The 25,325-nt window shown below is 43.8% G+C and overlaps 2 protein-coding genes across 4 annotated transcripts in view; both read right to left on the bottom strand.

The window, feature by feature from the left end:
* FAM120B (family with sequence similarity 120 member B) overlaps positions 1-6,484 on the bottom strand; it is a 72,438-nt gene extending 65,954 nt beyond the window's left edge. For all 3 annotated transcript variants that reach the window (XM_017890745.1, XM_017890746.1, XM_017890744.1), the window contains exons 1-2: positions 6,021-6,484; positions 1,906-2,086 (exon numbers count right to left, since the gene is read on the bottom strand). In XM_017890745.1, the coding sequence (XP_017746234.1) occupies positions 1,906-2,086; positions 6,021-6,332 (493 nt within the window). In that variant the 5' untranslated portion in view covers positions 6,333-6,484. The remainder of the gene's footprint in view (positions 1-1,905; positions 2,087-6,020) is intronic.
* Positions 6,485-6,515: 31 nt separating this feature from the next.
* Positions 6,516-18,601, bottom strand: LOC108541279 (constitutive coactivator of peroxisome proliferator-activated receptor gamma-like). Its single transcript, XM_017890741.1, has 2 exons — positions 18,489-18,601; positions 6,516-7,661 (listed from the first exon to the last, which is right to left on the bottom strand). The coding sequence occupies exon 2, from the start codon at positions 7,638-7,640 to the stop codon at positions 6,516-6,518; it is 1,125 nt and encodes a 374-aa protein (XP_017746230.1). The 5' UTR covers positions 7,641-7,661; positions 18,489-18,601.
* Between the last annotated feature and the right edge of the window lie 6,724 nt (positions 18,602-25,325).

Below are 25,325 nucleotides of genomic sequence, written 5' to 3' on the forward strand. Positions count from 1 at the left end.
ATTAGAATGGCAATCATTAAAAAGTCAGGAAACAACAGGTGCTGGAGAGGATGTGGAGAAATAGGAACACTTTTACACTGTTGGTGGGATTGTAAACTAGTTCAACCATTGTGGAAAACAGTATGGGGATTCCTCAAGGATCTAGAACTAGAAATACCATATGACCCAGCCATCCCATTATTGGGTATATACCCAAAGGATTATAAATCATGCTGCTATAAAGACACATGCACACGTATGTTTATTGTGGCACTATTCACAATAGCAAAGACTTGGAATCAACCCAACTGTCTATCAGTGACAGACTGGATTGACTGGATTAAGAAAATGTGGCACATATACACCATGGAATACTATGCAGCCATAAAAAAGGATGAGTTCATGTCCTTTGTAGGGACATGGATGTAGCTGGAAACCATCATTCTCAGCAAACTATCGCAAGAACAGAAAACCAAACACCACATGTTCTCACTCATAGGTGGGAACTGAACATTGAGATCACTTGGACACGGGAAGGGGAACATCACATACTGGGGCCTATTGTGGGGAAGGGGGAGGAGGGAGGGATGGCACTAGGAGTTATACCTGATGTAAATGACGAGTTGAAGGGTGCTGATGAGTTGATGGGTGCAGCACACCAACATGGCACATGTACACATATGTAACAAACCTGCACGTTGTGCACATGTACCCTAGAACTTAAAGTATAATAATTTAAAAAAATGATTTAAGTAACATTTGGCTCCAGAGTTTATTACACAGGTTCTTTATTTCCGTTTTTAAATCAGCTTAAACATCTTTCTTCTGTCTGCTTTCTTAGGCCACAGGGGTAAACTCTCACAGTATGCATGGGAGAAAGCAGTGCACGCTGGGTGGCGCTACAGGAATCTAACGAAAACTGGATTAAATAACCCCACTACCCCTGAGCCCCATCAACCAAAAATAATAATGATGACTTTTCCACCTGATGATTCTATCAGCACTTTTAGATCATGTAAGTGTTCACTTTCTGGAACAACAGAGTAAAGTTAATATTGACACATTTGGAAATAATGACGTTTAGGCAAATGGACTACTTTCACCGGTATTCTACTCCTTCTCTCTCTCATCCTGGTAATAGTGTGTAGACCATGTTTCTTACCAACGCACTCTCAAATTAGACCGTAAAGTACCTGTCAAAGGTCTCTGTCTAAAAAAACAAGGCCTTACTGAAATAGAAGGTCACTAAATGCATTCAGCATCTCTGGCTTCTAAGATGAAGTGTTCTTTCACACTCCTGATTCTCCCCAAAACTATTCCAATGGTGAGTTATGGGACCTTCACTAACTTTCTCCTTGGGGTTAAAATTTCTCATTTTCACTGTTTGGGTCATTGATGGTCCACTCTCTACTCTTGTTGCTAAGCACATAATGGAAATATAGACGAGAAAAAACACAAATTTAACTACAAAAACACCAAAGGAAAATTGTTTGTATTTAAAAACATGACATACTAGATTCTGTAAAATTATTTTATAAAATCACATTTTGAGGGAAGACTAAGTAGACACTGTTTTCTTCTAATAATAAGTATATCCTACTCTCCCCTACAGCAGGAAAGAGTTTTCACATTTTTAAAAAAGCATAAATCCTTTTAAGGCATAAAAATATGACATTTTATAGAAATCATGCATTCTTTTAACACATACTGATCAACTGCCTGCTAATTAGATATAGATGTCAAATGGCACTTCTACTTAATTTTTTACAGATGTCAGTGGTATTCTCAATTACAGATTTGACAGGGAAATAAAACCTATTTAATTGTCTCCACGTCCTGAAAGAATGCACTCTATTTCATGTGGCCAGTTTCTCAGAATTCAACTCCAAACAGAACCTTTCCTAAGAGGGGCCAACCAATTCTCACCTTGACAATCCTCCAGTAAGAGTGAGTAGACTCGCTGTCGGATGGGACGGTAAATGAAGGCCTGGCTGGGTAAGGCCTGGTCAAGCTCATCTTCCAGGGTGTTGCTGCATTCAATCTCTCCACTGCTCATGATGTTGTACACCAGGTAGCTTTCTGCTTGGACATGATGTGTTCTAGCAATCTGTTTGAAATTTAAATACAACTGGATTTCTCCTTAAAAACAAGACAGTAACCTTCAAATAGAAAAAGTCAATGCCTTTCATCATATGGCAGTTTTTCAAGGCCCTCAGAAATGTAATTGACACTGAAATTCATGATATCAAGTTGCCATGTTCTCTTTCCTTGGGACTACCAATTTCAAACTTTCTATTCCCCCTCCTCCGCCTCTCTCCAAACGTCTACGTCTTATCTTCCGCCGTATTTCACTGTTCTGTCTCCTGGATACCCTCCCAGTAACCGGGTGCTCACTACTTCTCACCAGTATTGCTATGAAAGGGTCTTAATCCCCTAACGCAGTTTCTCTCCTTTCCAACCCATCCTTCACACCACTGCCACACTGTCTTTGAAAACTTTGCTACCCTATTCAAAACATTTGAAAGGCTACCACAAATCCTTCGCATAGCATTCGAGGTCCCACTATAAAGCCTCAATCTCCTTTTTCTAGCCTTGCACACCATTTCACCATCATAGAAATGGCCATAATCCAGTCTCAACCGAACATCTTCATTGTTCCTCAAGACTACTCAATCTTCTTCTACCTTCACTTGTGCCCCATAAGAACTTACCCTACCCAGAATCTTTCTCTTCCAATCTTTCCCAGCCTCCCACTTTACAATCCTCCTTCCCTTTAAGGTTCGCCGATGTCACCCTCTCCTCCTCCCTTAGACAGGACCAGCCTCCAGCTTGCTTATGGAGCTCGTATCCTATTTTCCCTGTAACACAGCTGTCTGGTCTGCCTCTCTTATTAAGCTGTAAGCTGCTTAGCATTAGAAGCCGTACTGTATTCATTCACTCATTTGTTCAGAAATTGCTTCCTGAGTGAAAAACCACATGCCAGGCACAGGTGCTTCTCCTCTGTAATGTCAAGACAGTGCTGGCTCATGGTAGGTGATGAGAAACAAGATTTAAATTAATTCCACTTCCTCATTAAATAAGTAGTTAAAATCAGAAGGTCTATCATAGCCTAAATATATAGGTTTCACCTTCCAGTGAATAACATTCTTATTACTGTGAGAATAAGTTCATCTAGATTACTATTCAAAATTTAAATCCAGTCTACTACTAAAGGCATTAAAATGTGATGCTAGGATAACCTGGATACCAGAGACTCTAAATCCTAAGTGTCTCATTTACATGGACTTAAAAAGTCCCAGTTATGTTGATTCATTATTCTTAGGCTTCAGTCTTAATCTCTGTTCCTTACCTTCTTCCTTAAGAAAATGGGTTTAATAAAAAAGTGCCCGGCTCTGAGGACTATTGTGTGGATTAAATGAGTCAATATAAGAAAAACACTTGTCCTGAGGTGTGGCTTGCAGCTCACTGCCAATGCATGTTCTATAGGATTATAAGACTAGCCGGCCAGGCGTGGTGGCTCATGCCTATAATCCCAGCACTTTGGGAGGTCGAGGCAGGTAGATCAGTTGAGGTCAGGAGTTCAAGGCCAGCCTGGGCAACATGGCAAAACCCATCTCTACTAAAAGATACAAAAATTAGCTGGGCGTAGTGGAGTGTGCCTGTAGTCCCAGCTACTCAGGAGGCTGAGGTGGGAGAATTGCTTGAACCTGGGAGGCGGAGGATAACCTGCCACTGCACTGCAACCTGGGTGACAGTGAGACCCTGTCTCAAAGAAACAAACACTCAATTGATCTTCCAAAATGCTGAAATAGAGAAGACACAGATATGGCTGTGGTTATGTGTGTACCCAATGTAACTGTTGTGCCCACAGCCTTTCTACCTGAGCATTTTTCCAGGGTGACTGTGTATAGTTAAAATACATGTTGGAATTTTAGTTGCCTATTAGGGTTGGAAGATGACACTGCAAAAAATTTTTATAGAGAAAGTGTAAGGGCAATGTAAGAAACTTCAAAACTGTTTTCAAAGATACAATTAAGTTAAATCCATGTGAACAACTCGACCCACTACTTTGCCCAGGCACTCCCTTCCTGTGAGGACTCTCCCTGACCCCGCCTTCCCCAACAAAGGCTCTTCCACTGCCAAACCCCCTGCTGGCTTTGCCTCCACTCCCAACCCTGTGCTGCAGTAACTCTGAGGCCACCAGGACCTCCTCATGACTGACCCAAGTGCCTATGTCTAGTCCTATTCCACTTCTTTACCTCTGTAGCCTGTGATACTCTTGTTTCTTTTCTCATTCGCGAAACCTGCCCCCTTGGACTTTTGTGGGGATTATCCCCTCCTTATTCTCCTTCCTCCTCTGCTCACTCCTGATCTCTCAGTGGAGTGTCCCTTAGTCTCCATCCCACATCATCTTTTACTTTACACATAAAATAGGATAACTCCCAGATGCCTGTCTCTTGCCAGTAATAGAACTTTAGGCCCATATTGCACGACCAGAACATGTGTTAGAGGTACCATCTACTCAACTAAAATATAACCCACTTAATCTTCTTCTCCCTGTCAAACCTTTCCTCTTCCTTCCTTAGATTAACAACATCTACCATCCCTGGTGCTCCAGGAGGAACTTCACCTCCACAGCAAGACTTATTTATTAGTTTCACTTCTGAAACATTTCTTGAATTTGTTTCTTCCTCTTTCCACTGCCATTTTCCTAATTCTAGCTCTTTCGTATTTTACCTGAGTTTCTGCAATGGCCACTTTAACTCCACTCACTGCACTGTAATGTTTCTAAAACCAAAAATCTGATCACATCAATATACCTGCTTACAAAAATCGAATGCTGGTTGGCTGGCAGGTTCACATCGCTGCCCTCCAGGTCTCACCACACAGCTGCTCAGCTGCTGTCCAGGCCTGAGTTCTGCATCAGACTTGGGGCAGGAGCTTCCTTACACATCTATGTAGCTGTAACTAGATGAAAGATGGTGGCGTTCACAGCACCGGGAACAAGGAAAGGTGTGTGGTTAAGATAGTTAAGTTTGGTTTAGAACTTGCTGAGGTACCTCTGAGACATTCATGTGGACACAGACCTCTTCTGTAAAACAAGGATAAGTCTATCTCACAGGGCTGCTGAGAAGATCTCATGAGAAAAGTTACCTAATGCACCTACCACAGAACCTCATACGTAGTGGCCCCCCTTCAAAAATCTTCAAAGGTGCTATAATACTTTCAGAATTAAGGCCAAATTCTTCATGTGGCATTTAATAACCTTCCCAGTTTGGCTTTGCCTACCTTTTCCCATTTTTTCCTCCAAACCCCACGCTCCAGCCTAGCCTTTCTCCCTGTGCCCCCGAGTGATGCAGATGCGAAACCTACACCTTTAGTACTTCCACAACTCCCAAGTATTTGCTTATTCAATGCATATTTTGGCTGCCCCATTAAGGTCTGGCTCCAGTTCTACCTCTTTGGGGAATTTTTCCCTGTACTTTATTTATTTTTGTGACAGAGTTTTGCTCTCATTGCCCAGGCTGGAATGCAAATGGCATGATCTCAGCTCACTGCAACCTCCGCCTCCCAGGTTCAAGCAAGTCTCCCGTCTCAGCCTCCCGAGTAGCTGGGATCGCATGTGTGTGCCACCATGCCCAGCTGATTTTTGTACTTGTAGTAGAGATGGGGTTTCACCATGTGGGTCAGGCTGGTCTTGAACTCCTGACCTCAGGCGATCCACCTGCTTTGGCCTCCCAAAGTGCTGGGATTACAGGTGTGAGCCACCGCACCCAGCCTTCTCCCTGTACTTTAACCCACAAAGTTCTCTTTCTCTCTCGTATTCTTACAGCACTTTTCTGTAATATTCATGTGATACTATCCAACACTGGTTATGAGTTTTCACACATATAATGTCACACTTCCTAACAAGCTTATAGACTCCTGTTGTGCATCCTCTCACAGTGGCCAAACACCGAAGCAGTAATGGATCTTCACTAACAAATCCGTCAGTGGATATATTTTCAGTCATGGCATATTGGCTGGGCAGATCCACATACCTTTAAGATTTCAGTGTCTGAAACCATGGTTACTTGCTGCTTTATTTCAGGCCCCACATTCGTGGGGTCTTCTTGTTTAATTTCAGGGTTTGTACACATGAGAGCTTCTAGCTTAAATTCAAAATCTGTTGCTACAGGTAATTTTTGATTGATTCCAGGGTGTGTACACATGGAGTCTTCTTGCTTGGATATAGGATCTGTACATATGGGAACTTCCTGTTTGGATTCATGGCCTGTACACAAAATTTCTTGCCTAGATTCAGGGTCTGTCCATATTAAAACTTCTTGCCTGGATTGAGGGCCTGTACACATGGGAACTTCTTGCCTGGGTTCAGGGTCTGAACACGTGGGAACTTCTTGCCTGGATTCAGGGGATATCAGTGGTCTGGAGCATCTATGGTGAACGTCTTTTTGCCTGGTTAGTTGTGTCTAACCCTACATGGAAATCTTCTTGTGTGTGGATTCATGAGGCCTTGTATGCAATGCGAGTGGGAACTATGCTTGCCTGTCAGTTGAGTCTGAATACATGGGAAGCTTCATTTTTTTTATGTTTTTTGTTGTTTTTTTTCTGTGCTTGGAGCGCGAGGTGTGTCTGGGAACTTCTTCCCTGGACTCAGGGTCCGAACTCATGGATATTACTTGCTTGTCCAAAGTTAGTATACCTTTGGGTTTTTGGAAAACCCATGGAGATTTCTGTCCTGGTAAAAGATATGATGCCATTCCTTTATAAAAAAGAGCTTTGTTTGGTCCCAGAGGTAATAACTCTTCTAATTTTTTCTCACCTTGATACAAGTGAAGAACTTTCGATATATGGTCTGACACAGCTAATATGATGTTACCTTTTTTGTCAAAGTTCTCCTTTACAGAGGTGTAGGATGATAAGCATTTGTACCTAAAGCTTTCAAACATGCCCTCTGGGATTATGTCGTTGCCAAGGAGGCAGGCCAGAAGAGGAAGGTCGGCTACACGGAGGCCCAGACTCTCACAGAGCTTCTCTCTGCAGAGCATGACAGTGTCCAGGCTCTCTAGGCAGAGCTCACTAATTGAAAAGTAGGGACAAGTGTCATAGATTAGGTAATCAGTGTCTTCCCCCAGAATCCCAAGGCAGTTATGCTGGAGGCCATAGGAAGCTACCTCATAATCTGCTTCCTGTAAGGAACACAAAGTTTCCTGGCCCAGTGTCTTTAGAGCAAATCGTGTAAACACAGCTAACCCTGAGGGGATGAAAAACATATTTCTGCCTGGCTGCTCCTTGTGTGACTTGATGTAATGAAAAATCCTGGATATCTCCCTATTGTTCTTGAGCCGTCGTTTCACCCATTCATCTCTCTTATCCTGCTCCACCATGCCATCAAAGAAGAATATCAACTTGATCCCAACCGCCGTAAAAGTTTTAACAAAATCTCGCAAAGCAGAAAAGTATTCTCGCCACTGGCCACCGCAGATCCAAGACTCTGGAGTATACCAGTATCTGAGACAACACATGGCATCAACCACAATGGTAGGGGTACATCCAGGATACTTGCTTCGGTGGTGCTCTGCCAGTTCTTTGAAATTCACAACTGTACATATATGTGGACAGGTACTTCCCACAAATCCTTGCAAACCTCTCACACCCATAACTGAACTCCGGGAAAGGATCTGGAAAGAAAAATAAATTAATCAGTAATTATGGCATTATCATTAGACATATGGCACCTTTCAAAGCAAACACAGTAGTTAATATTCACACTGTTTCCAAAAACATTCTTGTCTCTGAGGTAACATGATATGCTGGTTAGGAGCCTGAAGAGTTCTCAATTCAAACATATGAGGAACTTTACCTAAGTCTAAGTTAATTACTTGAGCTGGGCTTTCACAAGGACAAGAGAGTGTAGCAGTCTTTGAATGTTTTCACTAAGATTATTATTCAAGGTATTTCTTGATAAAATTCAAAAAGACGTTAAGTTTTCAAAGTAGTAGTATTTCTCACCTAGGGGCTCAGAAGTTACTGTCAAAAATCTAAAACATAAATTGAAACACCACATGGATGATTCTCAAGCTCATTTTTCTGAGTAAAAGAAGTCAGACAAAAAGAGTACACACTATGACTCAACTTACATAGAATTCTAGTTCCTGAAGAGTTAGGCTAACCCCTAGGGACAGAAAGCAGGTCAGCAGTTGCCTGGGATGGGGACAGACGGTGGAGGGAAGGATTACCAAGGGGATACTTTTGGGGGTGACAGATACATTCACCACTTAGTGGTCATGGTTTTACAAGTATATGTGTATGTTAAAACCTACCAAACTGTATACTGCAAACATATGTCACATACACCTGAATAAAGGCATTAAGAAAGCCACATAAAATTCACTATGCCGAATGTTGTAGTATCTCAGATAGTGACTGACTGACTTTGCAGAGAAACTGTGCATTTGGAAATTTAAAAACAGATACAAAGTAGTTTACAGTTACACTTTGGAATCTGGAAAAGGTATGAGCACAATATTGTATATGATGTTATAAAAGGCGTCCTTCAAGTAGGCAATGATGGGTGTCAACGGTCAGAAAAACTCCATGCTGACATTCTTTATGATCTATGCTTTTTCCACTACAGTTTTCTTTAAGATTCATGCAGGCTCTATGTGCTTTGATAAAACACAACAAAAAATTCTTAATATGCAAACAGCAACACAAAAGCAACAACGCCCCTCCTGGACAGGCTGAAGGCAGCAGGCACCGGGTGACTAAGCACATGGGTATCTCTTGTGTTCAGGGTATTTCCCAGCTGCCAGGCAGAGGTGAGCACTTTACACAGACATTCTAATCTTTAGGGTGACCCTGACATGTAAGTATTATCCGCTTTATTCTACAAATGAATAAACTATAAATTGTCAGGTTGAGAAAAGGCATCCTCATAGGACTATCTTTTAAGACTTTACTGATTTTTTTTTTTTTTTTTTGAGACCAGGTCTCACTCTGTTGCCTCATCTGGAGTGCAGTGGTGTGATCACAGTTTACTGCAGCCTCAACCTACCAGTTCAAGCCATCCTCTTGTCTCAGCTGCCACCAAACCTGGCTGATTTTAAAAAAAAAATTTTAGTAGAGACAAGATCTCACTATGTTGTGTTGTCCAGGCTGGTCTCAAACTCTCGAACTCAAGTGATCCTCCTACCTCAGCCTCCCAAAGTGCTGGGATTACAAGCATGAGCCACTGTGCCCAACCAGAATTTACTGATTTTTCATGGGCTCTAGCCCCTAACAGTAGAATTTGAAGGTATCCGTTTAATAGCCACATTACTGTGATTTTCATTAATTGCATAATGAAAATATGCAAAAATTGGGTGAACATAAAGAGCACACATTTTAAGTTGACATTTAGAAAGGTCTTGCTCATAAAGTTATTAAATATAATGGGATACATTCATACATCTACACCAAATCACTACAGTATTGTGACTTGTAAAGAGTTTATCTTGGAAACACAGCCAAGGTATTTGAGTTTTTGAAGTGGAAAGTAGGCTTCATATGTGATTATGTCAACTGTAAGGAGGTTCTACGGGATGGACCCTATGTCCCAGAAGGTTACACTCTTATTTCTGAAAAAGGGTATTCTTCTTCATTTGTTATTCCAACAGAGTAGACAGGGGACAGTCGTTGGAAAGGAAATACAAGAATACAAAGAAGGTTGGTCAAAATGGATTTTAAAAGAAGGCTTAGATTTCATCAGCTCTAGACGATTGCTGTATGCCTGGCTTTAATTTAAAGAGGGCTTGCATGGTTTGCTGATTATGAGCTGGCTAAAGATAAGCCTCACAAATCTCGAGTGTGACTTGATTTCTATGCTGTGAGGGAAGGCCCCACTTCTCTCACCAAGCTCTGTGCTGGCTGCTGCCGGCCCAGGAGAGACCCTGGACAGCAAAAAGGGAAAAGAAAGGAACAGCATTTGAATGCAGTCAAAGCAGAGGACTGAACCTGACTGCAAGCCAGGTCCTAGGGTTCACTGCACACCCACTGTGGTCAGAAGCCAGCAGCCAGTGGGGCTCTTGGGCCAGGCAGTTTCCAGAGTTACGGGTTGGACTGCTCAAGACACACAGGACCAATTTCTCACAGTTTAAATCATGAGTTCGAGTGTGACACTACAATATGCTCTTCTACAGTATTCACCAAGAAAAAGTGGGGTAGCAAAGGTTTTGGGAACTTGTGATATTAGAGGATGCCTTCCAGTATTTCAGTATCTTCAAAGTGCTATAATACAACATCCATTAATCAATGCAATTAGTGACGCAGGGAATTAAATGTATAAAAAGGTATGGAAAATTCCATGGATATCTCTTTAAATTTTTTTTCTTTTTTTAAGCCTTTCATTGCTAAGACCATATATGGAGGCTTTTCATTTTCTAAAGGTGGTTATTATAGGATGGCTGGGGAAAATAATATGTGTATATAAAAGTCATTCTATCTGCAAATTATATAAGAAATTTTCATTATCTAGGTAATCATTGTTTAGAAAGAAAACATAAGTTATTTCTCATTAGGGAGGAGTCTAATTGCCCTAAATACGGCCTGGGACCCTTTGGGGATCACTCCCTTTAATGTGGGCCTCACCATCCTGTCTTATCCCAGCACCTGGCACAACATCTGCATGGGACAGGCCCAGTATTTGAATGAATAAATGAATTAATCCAAGGACAGTATAGAAACAGAAATCAGGAATCAGTAAGTTACAGACTTCAATTATCGCCAAAGAAGCAGTGCAAAGTAGAATCACTGCCCTCAAGCAGCTTACAAAGGGTTTGGGAAACAAAGCATCAGCAGGAAATCCTAGTAAGGAGCTGCAGCAGGCGTAAGGTACAGCTGGAGGCTGCCTCGTTCCTGGGGCTGGCTCATTCTCCTGACAGCCGGACCAGTTCCAGGGTATTGGGTTACCAGCAAACGCGGAAGTGGAAAGAGGAAAGAGAGGTCCAGAAGCTCCTTTACTATAATCTTTCAACTTACAGACACTTGAGGTTAAGAGCAATGTGCTCAGCATAAACGAAACTGCCTGACATTGACGGACGCACACACAGTGAGGACGACTCGTCTGGCGTCACTCTGGACACAGCGATGAGGGGCTTACGGATAGCCCAAGGGCAACTCCCCACATGGACAGCAGCCTCTGCAGGACAACCAATAGCTGACTGCTGTAACCACCTCAACACACTCCCAGCATCTACGCCATGGCAAAGCATACGTGTCGAAAGCTACAAGTGTAACTCAGGCAAGTGGTAATGAGCTCAAGGGCACTTAAGAGACAGGGAAGCTGGATCAGAGCACTAAAGGAGCTCAGGCTCACACAGTCCATCACCAAAGGCACACTGGAATAAGCAAGGTGAGCTGGAGACAATCAAACCGTAATCTCGAAATAATTCACATCTCGAATCTACAAACTAGCACATAACCCCACAATGTCTCTACTCTAATGGAGTAAGCAGCAAAGCCAAAGAGAGGTAAATCTGTTAGAGAATTAAATAATCTTGCGTTAGTCTGAAACAACAGCCCATTATGACAATACAAAACACGAAGTCTTCTTTTTTCTTGTTTTGTTTCCAAGCACAAAGTAATTTTTCTTTCTTTCTTTTTTTTTTTTTTTTGAGACGGAGTCTCGCTCTGTCGCCCAGGCTGGAGTGCAGTGGCCGGATCTCAGCTCACTGCAAGCTCCGCCTCCCGGGTTCACGCCATTCTCCTGCCTCAGCCTCCCGAGTAGCTGGGACTACAGGCGCCCGCCAACACGCCCGGCTAGTTTTTTTGTATTTTAGTAGAGACGGGGTTTCACCGTGTTAGCCAGGATGGTCTCGATCTCCTGACCTCGTGATCCGCCCGCCTCGGCCTCCCAAAGTGCTGGGATTACAGGCTTGAGCCACCGCGCCCGGCCTTAATTTTTCTTTCAATGGTAACTTTTGGCTGAGCCTGGGTCCAGGCTCTCCCAGTGATGTTCCCCCATGGCTTGTTGTGGAATATCTGAGGTCTGTTGTTTCTTCTCTCCTCTCCTCCCCCGCCTAAAAAGTGAAACTCATAGGGACCTCTTGAACACCAGTTGTGTCAGAACAGGGACCAAATATCCCAGGAGATGAATAGTTATCCCTCGCCAGCACACAGGATAGCATCTGCTGAAGGGTTATAATTTATGAATGCACAAACAACCAGGTGAATAAATAAGGGTGGGTGCCAGTTAAGTTGGTCTTGATGCTTCAGAGGATCTCCATATAGGGTTCATTAAACCGCTGAGCTTTGCAAGAATTTCCAACCACCGATAAAGATTCTCACCTTGACTCTCACCTTCACCATACTTTTGATAGGGCCTTGAGCCCTCTTCTCTACCAGGCCTCAATCTGGGGCTTTTAGCAAGAATCCTGCTCAGTTTAGAGAACCCACCTTTGATATCTGGCCACCCTGGCCTGCCTTCAGCAAGAATTTCCCTGTCCCCGATGTCTTCCCTCAGAAATGCCCACCCCTCACCCTCACTCTGTTCGTTGGTTGTAAATCTCCAGCTGTCCTTACCGTGTTCAGAGTGGAGCCAGATCTCTGTCCTTCACTGCAACAGAATTGAGTAAAATCTTCCTACTGCTTGAACTAAGGTCAGAATTTCAACATCGGCACCTCAAAGAAAGCCTATAGCTATTACGTATTTTAAAATTTCTAGGAATAGATGTGTAGACTCAGGGTGCCCTGGAGGATACCTCAGAACAGTCGGGCCACGACCACTGGTGCCAGCGCATGATGTCACAGGGGAAGTGGGAGAACGATGGGCAGAGTTTTCTTGATAAAAGGAAAAGTTCCAGAATAAAATGCAACAGTCCAGATTCTAACTGCCACTTAGCAACGGTGAAATTGTGGTACAATTTTATTTATAATTATAAATTTGTTCATCAAACATGTGTATCAATTGCCTAAAGTTTAGTAAAATCTGTCCAACATGTTAAAATTCTTAAATTATCACAAATTTTAAAACAAAGACATAAATTTTAGTAAGGTTTTATTGTATTTATAATTTTATAAGCTAGATTACTTTTAATATTGGGAAATATACTAGTTTGTAAAAAAAAAAAAAACTGATTAAAAAAATGAACCATTGGCAGAAAATTCAGAGAAAACACAAGAAAAAAATTTTAAACATTTTACATATTTCAGCCTTTTCTACTATTCACTGCTTCTAAAAATTGAGATTATACTTGTGTAATCTGTTTTTGTGTCCAATTTGTTCTACATTCCCAACTCATAATGTTACTATTCTCCCACAGTGTCATGTATAACAGATGTACAACATGGACAGGAGTTCTCTAACTCTGCTGGAGGACACCTGGAGTATTTCCAACACTGTATGCCATAACTAAGAATGTGAAACGCATCCTCGCATATCAATCTTAGAGATCTCTCATCATTTCCTTAGTACCTCAGACAGGAAGCTGCTGACTCACGGCACAGGCACTCATGGGCAGTTTTTCTCCAGAAGCATTGTATCAAGAATAGACCCACTTGTAACTCATGACTATTCAGCTCTCTTCAACAATATCAGGTCATTTTATTTGAAAATAAACATGGCTTACTCATTCAGCAAGCACCTTTATGTCAGACATTGGAGTAGTCACTGAGCTATGAACAAGACAGATGAGGTCCCTGCCCTCCAGCAGTCAACAGTCTCCTGGACACAGGTGTAGGACTGCAAAGGTAAGAGTGTTGGGGAATTTTCAGCAGGGAGCGCCAACCTCGTTTAGGGCTCTAAGACAATCCCCTGAGGAGAGGGTAAAGGGAAGGCCTGAAGACAGGCAGGTGTGGCCAGAGGAAGGCATGAGCAACATGGAGGAAATATTTTTAAGGTCTATAAGGTATCTTTTTTCAAATTATTAGGTGCTTAAAACATCTGCTCTATTAAGTAGTTTAATGTAACTTGCAACTGTATTTATAAATTTGTTCATCAAGTGTAGAAATGGGAAAAAAAAAAAAAACAACCCACCTTCAGTATGTCTAGAACCTATTTTAGGGGAAGATGAAGAGATGAGATACTGCTAGAGGAGTTGGGGCCAGGTGAGTGAAAGGCCTGGCAAACCAAGCTAAAATGTTCACACTTCATCCGAAGGGAAATGATATGTCACTAAGGACTCAAGCAAGTGCATTTCAGAAACACTGCTCTGCCTATGTTCTGGGGATGGGTGGAGGCAGGCAAGACAGGAGTCAGATGGTCCATCGTGAACCAGGTGCTACGGCTGTTCAGCATCCACTCTCCCTCCCTATTCTGGGAGAATCCCAAGGCTAGAGGGATGCAGGGCCACTTCCTATCACAGAAGAAAAAGACGGGCAGAGAGACTCTTCTATCCCCCCACAAAGAACATGAGATCTAAACTCAACCAAATTCCCACATTCATTCATAAATACTCATTCAGGATTTACTGTGCTCCAAGGCCTGTGTTAGGAGCCGTGGATACAGCAATGAATAAGACAAGATTCCCAGCTAAGACCATGAACCCTGAGGAAGGAGGCAAGCAAAGACTCGGAGTCCTCTAAGAAGCAGAGAGTTTTGGGTGGGGGCTGTAACACATATATCAAAATGTACCTAACTGTTAAGTGTGTGCAGTCTACTCCAAAAGTCCCATGGCAGCCCCTCTAGTCCCACTGGCCCAGATTAGAGCACATTATCGGTTTTGTGCAGCCTCTTAAGTCAAAGACACATTCCAGCAGCAAAGAAGAAGGCAGGAGTCACTTTGGGGAGGCAGCAAACTTTGTGTCAGGTGAAATCACCTGCCTGAAGCCACAAGCAGTAATTAACAAGGAGGCCAGGATTTGAATCCACCTGACTCCACAGCCCAGCTGCCTTTCACGAGGCCACAACCCTCACTTGGCAATGCTATAGGTTAGTGATCTGGTCATTGCTGTGTGCTGCCAGTGGGGCAAAGGCCTCACCACAGACCCACCCTGTGGGATGTGTCCTTACTCTCCTTCCTACATTATTCCCAGTCACCAGCCTATCACTGGGCCCTGAGAGGAGGATGGGGAATTAAGGAGACTCTCTGGCTTCTCCCAGCAACCCAGAACGCTGGTGCCCTTGGGCTTTCCTACCCACACTGCACTCTACAAAACCCCTTAGAGGCTCTTGCAGCATAAACAACTTATTCACAAGACACTTATTTAGGCTCTTATTATCATCTACGGACGACTTTTCTACTCAGTTCTAACAATTAGCTCCTAAACCCATAGTAGAGAAAAATATAGAAACTTTGGGCAGGAAAACTGACAGCAGTTAGAAGTGCTAACAGCTGACTCAATGAAATAGGACAGAAAACTTTTAAAAACTGGAAAGATGCAAAAACCCCCACAGGAAATAGCTGTATATGCCTCAATAACCCTAACAACATTACTGTTCACATCACAACATAACACATTATATTTGAAATGGTCACTTGAGATCACTGAGGAAAGTTTACATCACATTCAGCACATTCTATTTAAGAACACAGGAAATAATATACTTCAGGAAGATTCCCAACCTAAACGGGATATTTTGGTGCTTAATGGGCAAAAACCTAATCTAGCCAGAAAACTCCTCTGCTATTCAGAAATTAATATCCTTTTGTCATAGTTAGCCATAGTTTTATTGTAAATGACTTTCTAATAATTTGCACAAATCCAAATTAAATTAATTCTTTGGACTAAAGTCCTAATAGGAACACTATCAACACTGCCCACTTTTATAGAACCTAGTGTGTAGATACATATGGATGTGCACAGATAGGTATTAACACATTGAAACACCGAAGGATATAATTTACTCCATCTTACATTAAATGTTCTATAATAAGAGCTGACTAAAATAGATTCCTCCTTATTATTTGTTTATAAGGAAAACAGTACTCAGAAGCTGGCTTTTTTTGGTTAAGGGAGGCCCTGATTTACTGTACAGCTGAAGACAAATCATTTAACCTCTTTGTACATCACTGATTTCCTCATTTGTAAAAATAAGATAATTATTTACTTCTCATATTAGGGAGATTTAAAACTACTACTAAAAAATTCCTTAGAAATACCTTATCTTTGCATAAATAATTTAAACTTTAAACATGTTTTAAATCTGAAGATTTTCCAACAGAACACAAATTAAAATTATTTATACTCATTATAAAGCTCTATAAAACTAACTGGTGGCATTTTCAAAGTAATAAATCAAAAGTCGCAATAAATTCCTGTGTGAATTCACATAGTGTATAACCCCAGTTTCCACGGAATTAAGAGTTGCTTTTATGATTTCCATGAAGTGGACTATCCTTCTTAGCATCAATCTTTTCTTAAAAGGGGGTGGCAACTCAGCAGTTAAATAAATCTAACAATACAGGCATTTAAGCTTGCAACAAAGAAGTTACAAAGATCCTGTCCAACATGCTGAGTTACTAAGCTCTGACATCTTCCTCCTGACATTAGAGCTAAATAAAGTCAGGTTATGGCAGGAACTTGATCAGTTCCATTCATTCACATTTTTTCCTCCATGCCTAAATAAAAAGCACACACCAGAAGAGGAAGAAGTAGGAGGTAGGGAAGGGAAGGGGTCTGAAGGACAAAAATGCAAATCTCAAGGAAGGATATGACAAATAGCCAGTCTTGCAGGGATCTAAGTTGTAAAAGACTTGAAACACACCATTTGGGAACCCTCTTTTCAAAAAAGCATACAAATTATAAACACAAGATCTCTGAGGTCCCCGAGGTAAGGGCCCATGCAAGTGACAGACCCAGAAACCTGAACTTCATTAGCTTTACAGTAAATCTGCCCCATAAATGATATCCAGATTCAGGATCATGGATGGGGTAGAATCTCAGAATGCTAAAAACTACGTTACCCCAGATGTCACCTACTGTAGTTTTCTCAGTGGGCCACAGGTGGTCAGAGATTTCAGTATGTCTGGAAATTAGGTGGTTAGAAACTAAGCAAAAAAACTGGAAGGTCAAGGTAGTCACAAAATGGGTGTGTGTGGGGGTGTGCGTGCGTGTGAAGATGAGCGGTGAGGACCCTGACCCAGCAATGGTGTTGGTGCTTTTCAAGAATACATCTGGTAAGAAGGCTCAATTAGAGTTCCAAAACAAAAGGAATGGCAAAGTCAGGGGGAAAATCCACTAATGACGGAGCTGGGAAATGGCAGAAATGGGATGAAGAAGGTATCAGAACACAGACTGTGAAGGCTGTAGTGATGACAGAGGGTGGCTCCTAACAGTAAAGTCCAAAGGTGGGCAGGTCAAAGAGCCTATGTGAAGGGGAGGTCAGAGAAAGGTCAAAAACAAAAGCATGACACTAGACATGGAGGAACTTGGGAGTACAGCTGCGGATAAGATGCTCTCACATATTCAGGAGATGGAGGTTAGGACCCTGCTGCTCCAGATATGGTCCCCATTCTGGGCTTTTCCCTCTCCATACTTCTCCACTCAAGGACTCAGGCCACGAGAAAGTCCACCTTCTCACTTCTTTACCTCCAGGTTCTCTCCACTACCACTTCGGGGTTTCCAGTCCCTGAACGACGACAAAAGCCTTTTGTCTGTCTACAGTCACCTTCATCCCCACCCCTGTATCTGCCAGACTGAATCTCTTTCACGCTAAGATCTGATCACATCACTTCCTTGCCCCATATGCTCTTTAGCTTCCTTCCTGCCATTCCCCATCCCTAACCAACATTTCTTGTCTCACAAATGCTCAACTCCTAGTTCCCAGAATATGTCAGACTGTCTGAAACCGTCATATCTTAATCATTTATGTTCTTACTGCCAGGAATAGGCTCTCAACTCTCGTTCACCTCCCAACTCCTGCTTACTCAAAATTCTGCTCAAATCCCACCTTTATGGAAATTTCCTGGACCCTCTGGGCAAATCACCCTCTAAGGTACCCTTTCCTTTCTGCATCGTAGGATCTGCTTGACGCTCAGTGTTGTCCCACGGGTCTGTAAACTCCTTGCTGGTAGAGAACCCTGTCTTTCTGTCGTTCCCCAAGGAGTTGGGGTCCTGACTCAGGGATATGGGATAAAAGTGAAGAGATCAGAGGATGCCTCTCTCTTCTAAGGACGACCAGAAAAGTCGTGCAACTATGAAGGATAACAGATCTGACCCAAAAATGAGACACAGGAGCCAAACGCACATCTTAAGGGAGGGAGTCGAGGCCACAGGTGACCTCAAGATGGGGCAGGCAAGGCGAGGAGCTGCGGGTCGCGAGGTCGGGGAACACGCGACGACGCGGACCAGGGCCCGGCAGGAGGGTCCTGCGCAGGGGCAGGGACGACGACAGGCCCGGCAGCGGGGAAGCGAGGATCCCATGATGTCGCAGCCGCGGTGACTAGGGCAGAAGCACGGCCAGGACGGCATCCGGGACCGGACAGAGGCCGAGAGGCTGACGCGCACAAGGGTCGGACGCGGGTAAAGGACGGTCACGCAGGCCGGAAGCGGCCCGGACGGCGCGAGGGTGCCCTCGGGCCCGGCCCTACCTAGAGATGCGCCAACACCAGCCGCAACACGCCCGCTGCGCCCTAGGCCCAGCAGCCTCAGCCACCGCCACAGCCGCCTCGTTCACTTCCGCTTCCGCTCCAGGCGCTTCCGCTCGGGACTTGGCCGGTTCGCAGGGGCGGGGTCTGTGTGGCCGTTGCGAGAGTGAGGCGCGCAGGCGTCGTGGGTGGGGCGGGGAGAGAGACGCGCAGGCGCAGGGAGCAGGGGCGCGGCGCGCAGGCGCCGGCGGAGTGGGACGCCACCGCCTGTTGCCACAGCAACTGCGCTGATGCTCCCGACCTCGGGTCCCGCAGTCAGGTAGCTGCCCGCTGGCGTCGGGGGGGGTGCCGCCCTTGAACGTCTTTGTTCATACACTGTCCTGCGGCCGGGATTGTGTCTTGATGCTGCATGCCGGTCTTTGTCCTGCCACAGGCACGGAGGACCGGCGGCTCCCGGGGCTTGAGGCCGCAGTGTCCTATCGCGGCCGGGAGACTCTTCTGGGCCGGAAACGGGGACGGCGCGGGGGCTCCTGCCCTAGGGACCCGCGCCTCCCCGCCCCGCTTGGAGAGGGAGCGGGGACGTCCCGGCGTGCGACCCTCGCCTCCCTATCGGGACGGCCCGGCCCCAGTCAGCGCTGAGCACTTCTTGACCGGGTGGTCTGACCGCCACCGTTGTCGCGCTGAACTACTCTTCAGCTGAAAGTCGTTTCGGGCAGGTTTGCTAGTCTGGAATTGGGTGGGAGAGAATTCCAGGGAGAGGAAAGGCAGAGGCACTAGCAATGAGGGAGCGGGATGCTTCAGAGGAATTCCAGTGGCTGCTGTGGATACATGGTGGCGGGGACAGGGGAACAAGTGCCACCTGATCGTGCAGGTCCCTGTCGTCACGTTCAGGAGTTTGGACTCTGCAGTCCACAATCACAGCCTTATTTCTGCAGCTGCTCTAAGATAGCGAAACTCACCTTCAGGACATGCTCCCTTGGGCTAGGAGATCAGGTGGACTCCGGGTGATGCGCAAGTCCACCCCTCTAGCTGCAGTTCCACCTTTTTCTCTACAACCAAGCAAACATTTTGGCAGCCATGTGTGAGTGACGACCTTGAAACCAGTCTGATTTATTTTTCTGAAAAGTAAGTTATTGACAAATGTCAATTTTTAATAATATCAACTTACTTAGGATGTATCTGCAAACCTATCCTTACACACAGTATGTCTCAGCAAGGCAGCTATAAGCCCTGGTGAGCTAATGGGTCTTCCATCAGGGAAGTGAAATGGTCAAATACTGTTGTAGGAAAAACGTTCTGTTGATTTTCTTCAGAATCTCTGGCAAAGCACTTGATCAAGTACTCAGAAAACATTACCAAATGGAAGTGGCACCACGTCTGCATTAAAGTATTTGGGAAGGAATCTCCATTCAGCATACAAGGCTTACTTTCCTGATGGGCCTTTCTTTAAGTAAAATCAACAAATGGTGTTCAGCACCTACTGCTGATTAGTGCTGTGGGGTGACACCAAGAAGTATGAGAAATGACCTCTAGTCTTAAGGAGTACTCATCGTGGTTGGGGACATAAACTAACATACTTTAAATACCAGGCAACAAGTGAAACATATTGTAAGGAGTAAGAGTTGTAATGTTTCTGTCCCCCCCAACATTCATAGGTTGAAATTAATCCGAGCATGATGGTCTTTGGAGGTGGGGCCTTTGGGAGGTGAATAAATCATGAGGGTGGAGCCTCATTAATGGGAATAGTGCCATAATGAGGCCACAGAGCTCTCTTGCCCACTTTCCACCATGTGAGGATACAGTGAGAAAATGGCCTGCAACCCAGAAGAGAGGCCTCACCAGAACCTAACTATGGTGGTGTCTGATCTGAGACCCCAGCGCCTCCAGAGCTATGAGAAATGAATTTGTAATGAATTCGTACCACCCAGTCTATGGTACTTTGCTGTAGCAGTCTGAACGGTCTAAGACAGGGATGAAAAAGCTTCAAGGAGCAAATGTGTGAACTGAGCCTGGAAGAAGGAGTAGGATCTGACAAAGGGTTAGAAGAGGAAGGACTCCAAGCAGAAGGGGCAAACCTAGGAAAGAGACTGAGGGAAAAATTCAGGAGACTAAACTCTCATGCCAGGAGTTTCATGCTGAGGGAAGCAGGAAGCAGAGCTGGACTGGGGAGGCCTTGAAAGGCAGGAAGAGCAGGGAGCCCCACCAGGTGACAGTGCTCATTGGCCTTCCAGACGGATTTGATGGTATCACTCATGATGGAACAACAACAACAACAAAAGACACAAATGTGACATCTGAAAAACAGGAAAGAGAAGGATAATAGAGAAAATGAAGAGAAGAAAATCTTCCCAGGTCTAGAAGATACATTCTCATATGGAAAGGGCCCAGCAGGTGCCCAGCACAACAAACCTAGAAAGACCAACACCAAGGCACATTGCCACAGCATTTAGAACACCAGGGATAAAGAAAAGATCTTCAGAGTTTCCTGAAGGAAAAATGAAAAGGTCACATTTAAAGGACTGGAAATCAGAATGGCATAGAAATACTCCACAGAATCCCAGGAAGCTGGAATACAATGGGGCATTAACTTCAAAATTCTGAAGAAAATAATTCTAACATAGAATTAAACTCTCACTATGTTAGCTATTTGTGGGTAGGATATAGATATTTTCAGATATCTTTTTCTCAGAAAACTACTGGAGGATATTCTTCTCCAAAATTAAGAAATAAGTCAGGAAAGAGGATAATATTTGGGACCTAGAAAACAGGAAGTCCCAGCTTAGGAGAGAGGAGGTGGGAAGTACCAGGACAGAAGCTAGGGACTTATACAATAGGGGATAGAGGCCTCTAGGAGAGATGTCTCCAGAAGGAAGTGAATCACATGGAATGTCTGATATGGATGAATATCTTAAAAGGGGATCTTCAGAATTTGACGATGATAAGTAATAGCTAGATAGGAAAGTGAATAAGGAAATAAATGAGGCCATTAATGAATCTAGTGAAAACAATATACAAAAAAGGATATAGCATATGTCTTGGCTGTGAATAAATACGTAATTATAACAAGATAATTACTGAATGGGAGTTTAACTCAAAGGGGTGTTATAATTATTTTTGAAAAAAGGAAGGTGACCTTATGTGTGTTTATATAAATGTGCGCGTGTCTAGAAGTGAGGGTGGGAGAGTTAAATCCTTGTCTTCTAGAGTTAGGAAGTCCACAGACTATACACGCAACTGAAAAGTAAGGACAGAACATTAAATGCGCATTTTTAGAAAAATATGAGCATAAGGCCGGGCACAGTGGCTCATGCCCATAATCCCAGCTCTTTGGGAGGCCAAAGTGAGAGGACTGTGTAAGCGCAGGAGTTGGAGACCAACCTGGGCAACATATTGAGACCTCATCTCTACAGAACATTTTAAAAAATTGGCCAGGCGTGGCATGCACCTGTAGTCCCAGCTACTTGGGAGGCCGAGGTGGGAGGATCATATGAGCCCCAGAATTTGAGGCTGCAGTGAGCTGGGATTGTGCCACTGCACTCCAGCCTGGGCGACAGAGTAGGACCCTGTCTCCCAAAAAAAAAAAAAAAAAAAAAGGAATTGGGAGTGGGAATGTGTGGTGTGGGCAACCACTATTTTTGTTACAAATCTAGAAATACCATTTGAATTTTAAAATTATTAATATTTGATATAAGGAAAAAGTTTTAAGTTTAAAAAAGTTATTCACTAGTACAAGTGGTACTAAGGGGCATGACTGTCACTCAAATTCTAATCTGTCTAAATTCTCAAGCTTTAAAAAATTGTTATGACTACAGTACACTACAATGAAGGGAAGGAAAAGTCGAGGATTACTTCAAGGTCTCTTTCCTGGGAGACTAGAAGAAAAGTTGCATGCAGAAATCAGTGTAACAGGAGCAAGAAGAATTACATAGGATTATCCACATCCTGCTTCACCTCCTACTTCATAGCTCAGTAAAGCACATCCCTGTGCTCTGCTGTGCACAGCCAGTTTATCAGTGTGGGAAAAAATCTAAAAATGAGATGGAGGTTTACATAAAAGAGAAACATAGGAAAAGAAAGGGGAATAAAAAAGAAACTGTAGAGCGAATTTGGGGGTTAATGCAGAGGAAAAAGCTAAAGTGAGAGACATCACATCAGCTGTGAGAGAGAAACCCAGAAGACGAATGGCAAGGGCATCTGGGACAGGTTTCTCTTGGTAACAACTTGACCCTTTAAATAGACTGCAAGATGTATTTACAGTTTTTATTTGGATGCTGAACTAAATTTCTTTGAGTATAACAACCACATGAGCTCAAGATTTTATTTGGGTAATGATATGGTTTCGCTGTGTCCCCACCCAAATCTCATCTTGAACTGTAGTTCCTATAATCTCCACATGTCATGGGAGGGACCTGGTGGGAGGTAATTGAATCATGGGGGCAGTTACCTCCATGCTGTTCTCTTAATAGTGGTTGAGTTCTCATGAGACCTGATGGTTTTATAAGGGACTTTTCCCCTGCATCACTCCGCATTTCTCCTTGCTACTGCCAAGTGAAGAAGGACATGCTTGCTTCCCTTCCGACATGATTGTAAGTTTCCTGAGGCCTCCCTAACCATGCTGAACTGTGAGTCAATTAAACCTCTTTCCTTTATAAATCACCAAGTCTCAGGTGTGTCTTTATTAGCAGTGTGAGAATGGATTAATACGCAAATTGGTACCATGTAGTGAGGTGCTGCTGTAAAGATACCCAAAAATGTGGAAGTGACTTTCGAATGGGGTAACACGCACAGGTTGGAACAGTTGGAAGGACTCAGAAGAAGACAGGAAAATGTGGGAAAGTTTGGAACTTCCTAGAGACTTGGAGGGCTCAGAAGATAGGAAGATGTGGGAAAGTTCGGAACCTCTTAGAGACTTGTTGAATTGCTTTGACCAAAATGCTGTTAGTGATATGGACAATGAAGTCCAGGCTGAGATGGTCTTAGATGGAGATGAGGAACTTGTTGGGAACTGGAGTAAAGGTCACTCTTGTGCTTTAGCAAAGAGAATGGCAGCATTTTGCCCTTGCCTTAGAGATCTGTGGAACTTTGCATTTGAGAGAGATGATTTAGGGTATCTGGTGAAAGAAATTTCTAGGCAGCAAAACATTCAAGAGGAAGCAGAGCATAAAAGTTTGAAAAATTTGCAGCCTGGCAATGCAATAGAAAAGAAAAACCCATTTTCTGGGGAGAAATTCAAGTTGACAACAGAAATTTGCATAAGCAATGAGGAGAAGAATGTTAATCACTAAAACAGTGGGGAAAATGTCTCCAGGGTATGTCAGAGACCTTCATGGTAGCCCCTCCCATCACAGTCCTAGAGGCCTAGCAGGGAGAAATGGTTTCCTGGGCAAGGCCCAAGGCCCCCCTTTCTGTGTGCAGCCTAGGGACTTGGTGCCCTGCGTCCCTGCTGCTCTAGCCATGGCTACAATGGGCCAATGTACAGATCATGCTGTGACTTCAGAGGGTGCAAGTGCCAAGCCTTGGCAGATTCCATGTGGTATTGATCCTGCTGGTGCGCAGAAGACAAGAACCTCCCCCTAGGTTTCAGAGGATGTATGGAAACGCCTGGATGTCCAGGCAGAGGTCTGCTGCAGGAGCAGAGCCCTTATGGAGAATCTTTGCTAGCGCAGTGCAGAAAGGAAATGTGGGGTCATATCCCCCACACAGAGTCCCCACTGGCACACTACCTAATGGAGCTGTGAGAAAAGGGCCGCCATCCTCCAGACCCTGGAATGGTAGATCCACCAACAGCTTGCAAAGTGCATCTGGAAAAGCCACAGACACACTATGCCAGCCCAAGAAGGTGGCCAGGAGGGGGGTTTTACTCCATAAACCCACAGAGGTGGAGCTGCCCCAAGGCGTGGGAGCCCACCTCTCGCATCAGTGTGATGTGGATATGAAACATGGAGTTAAAGGAGATTATTTTAGAACTTTAAGGTTTAATGACTGCCCTATTGGATTTTGGACTTGTATGGGGCCTGTGGTCCCTTTGTTTTGGCCAATGTCTCCTATTTGGAATGGGTGTATTTACCCAGTGCCTGTGTCCCCATTGTATCTAGGAAGTAACTAACTTGCTAGTGATTTTGTAGGCTTATAGGTGGAAGGGACTTGTTTCAGATGACACTTTGAACTTGGACTTTTGAGCTAATGCTAGAATGAGTTAAGACTTTGGGGGACTGTTGGGCAGGCATGATTGTGTTTTGAAATGTGAGGACATGAGATTTGGGAGGGACCAGGAGTGGAATTATATGGTTTGACTGTATTGCCATCCAAATCTCATCTTGAACTGTAGTTTCCATAATCCCCACATGTTGCGGGAGGAAATTTCTGGGAGGTAATTGAATCATGGGGGCAGACATCCTCATGCTGTTTTTGTGATAGTGAGTGAGTTCTCATGAGACCTGATGGTTTTATAAGCAATTTTCCCCGCGTTCACTCTGCACTTCTCCTTGCTGCTGCCAGGATGTGTTTGCTTCCCCTTCTGCCATGATTGTAAGGTTTCCTGAGGCCTCCCTAGCCATGCTGACCTGTGAGTAAATTAAACCTCTTTCCTTTATAATTACCCAGTCTCAAGTATGTCTTTACTAGCAGCATGAGCACAGACTAATCCAGGTAACAATTGACCATCCAAAAATTAGGAAAGACAAAAAGCCAAAACCATGAAAACTACTGATTTCTACACGGGCAATGCACATTAAATGCTGCTGAAGTGTTTTATTGCTGATAAAAGGTATCATATAGAAAGACAGTGTTCCTCTTCTTCTAATGATCATTGTAATGGTGAAGATGTCTGGTACTGCTGCA

Source organism: Rhinopithecus bieti, unplaced genomic scaffold, assembly GCF_001698545.2.
Source record: "Rhinopithecus bieti isolate Rb0 unplaced genomic scaffold, ASM169854v2 scaffold_20819, whole genome shotgun sequence".
In the NCBI taxonomy this organism is placed as follows: Eukaryota; Metazoa; Chordata; class Mammalia; order Primates; family Cercopithecidae; genus Rhinopithecus; species Rhinopithecus bieti.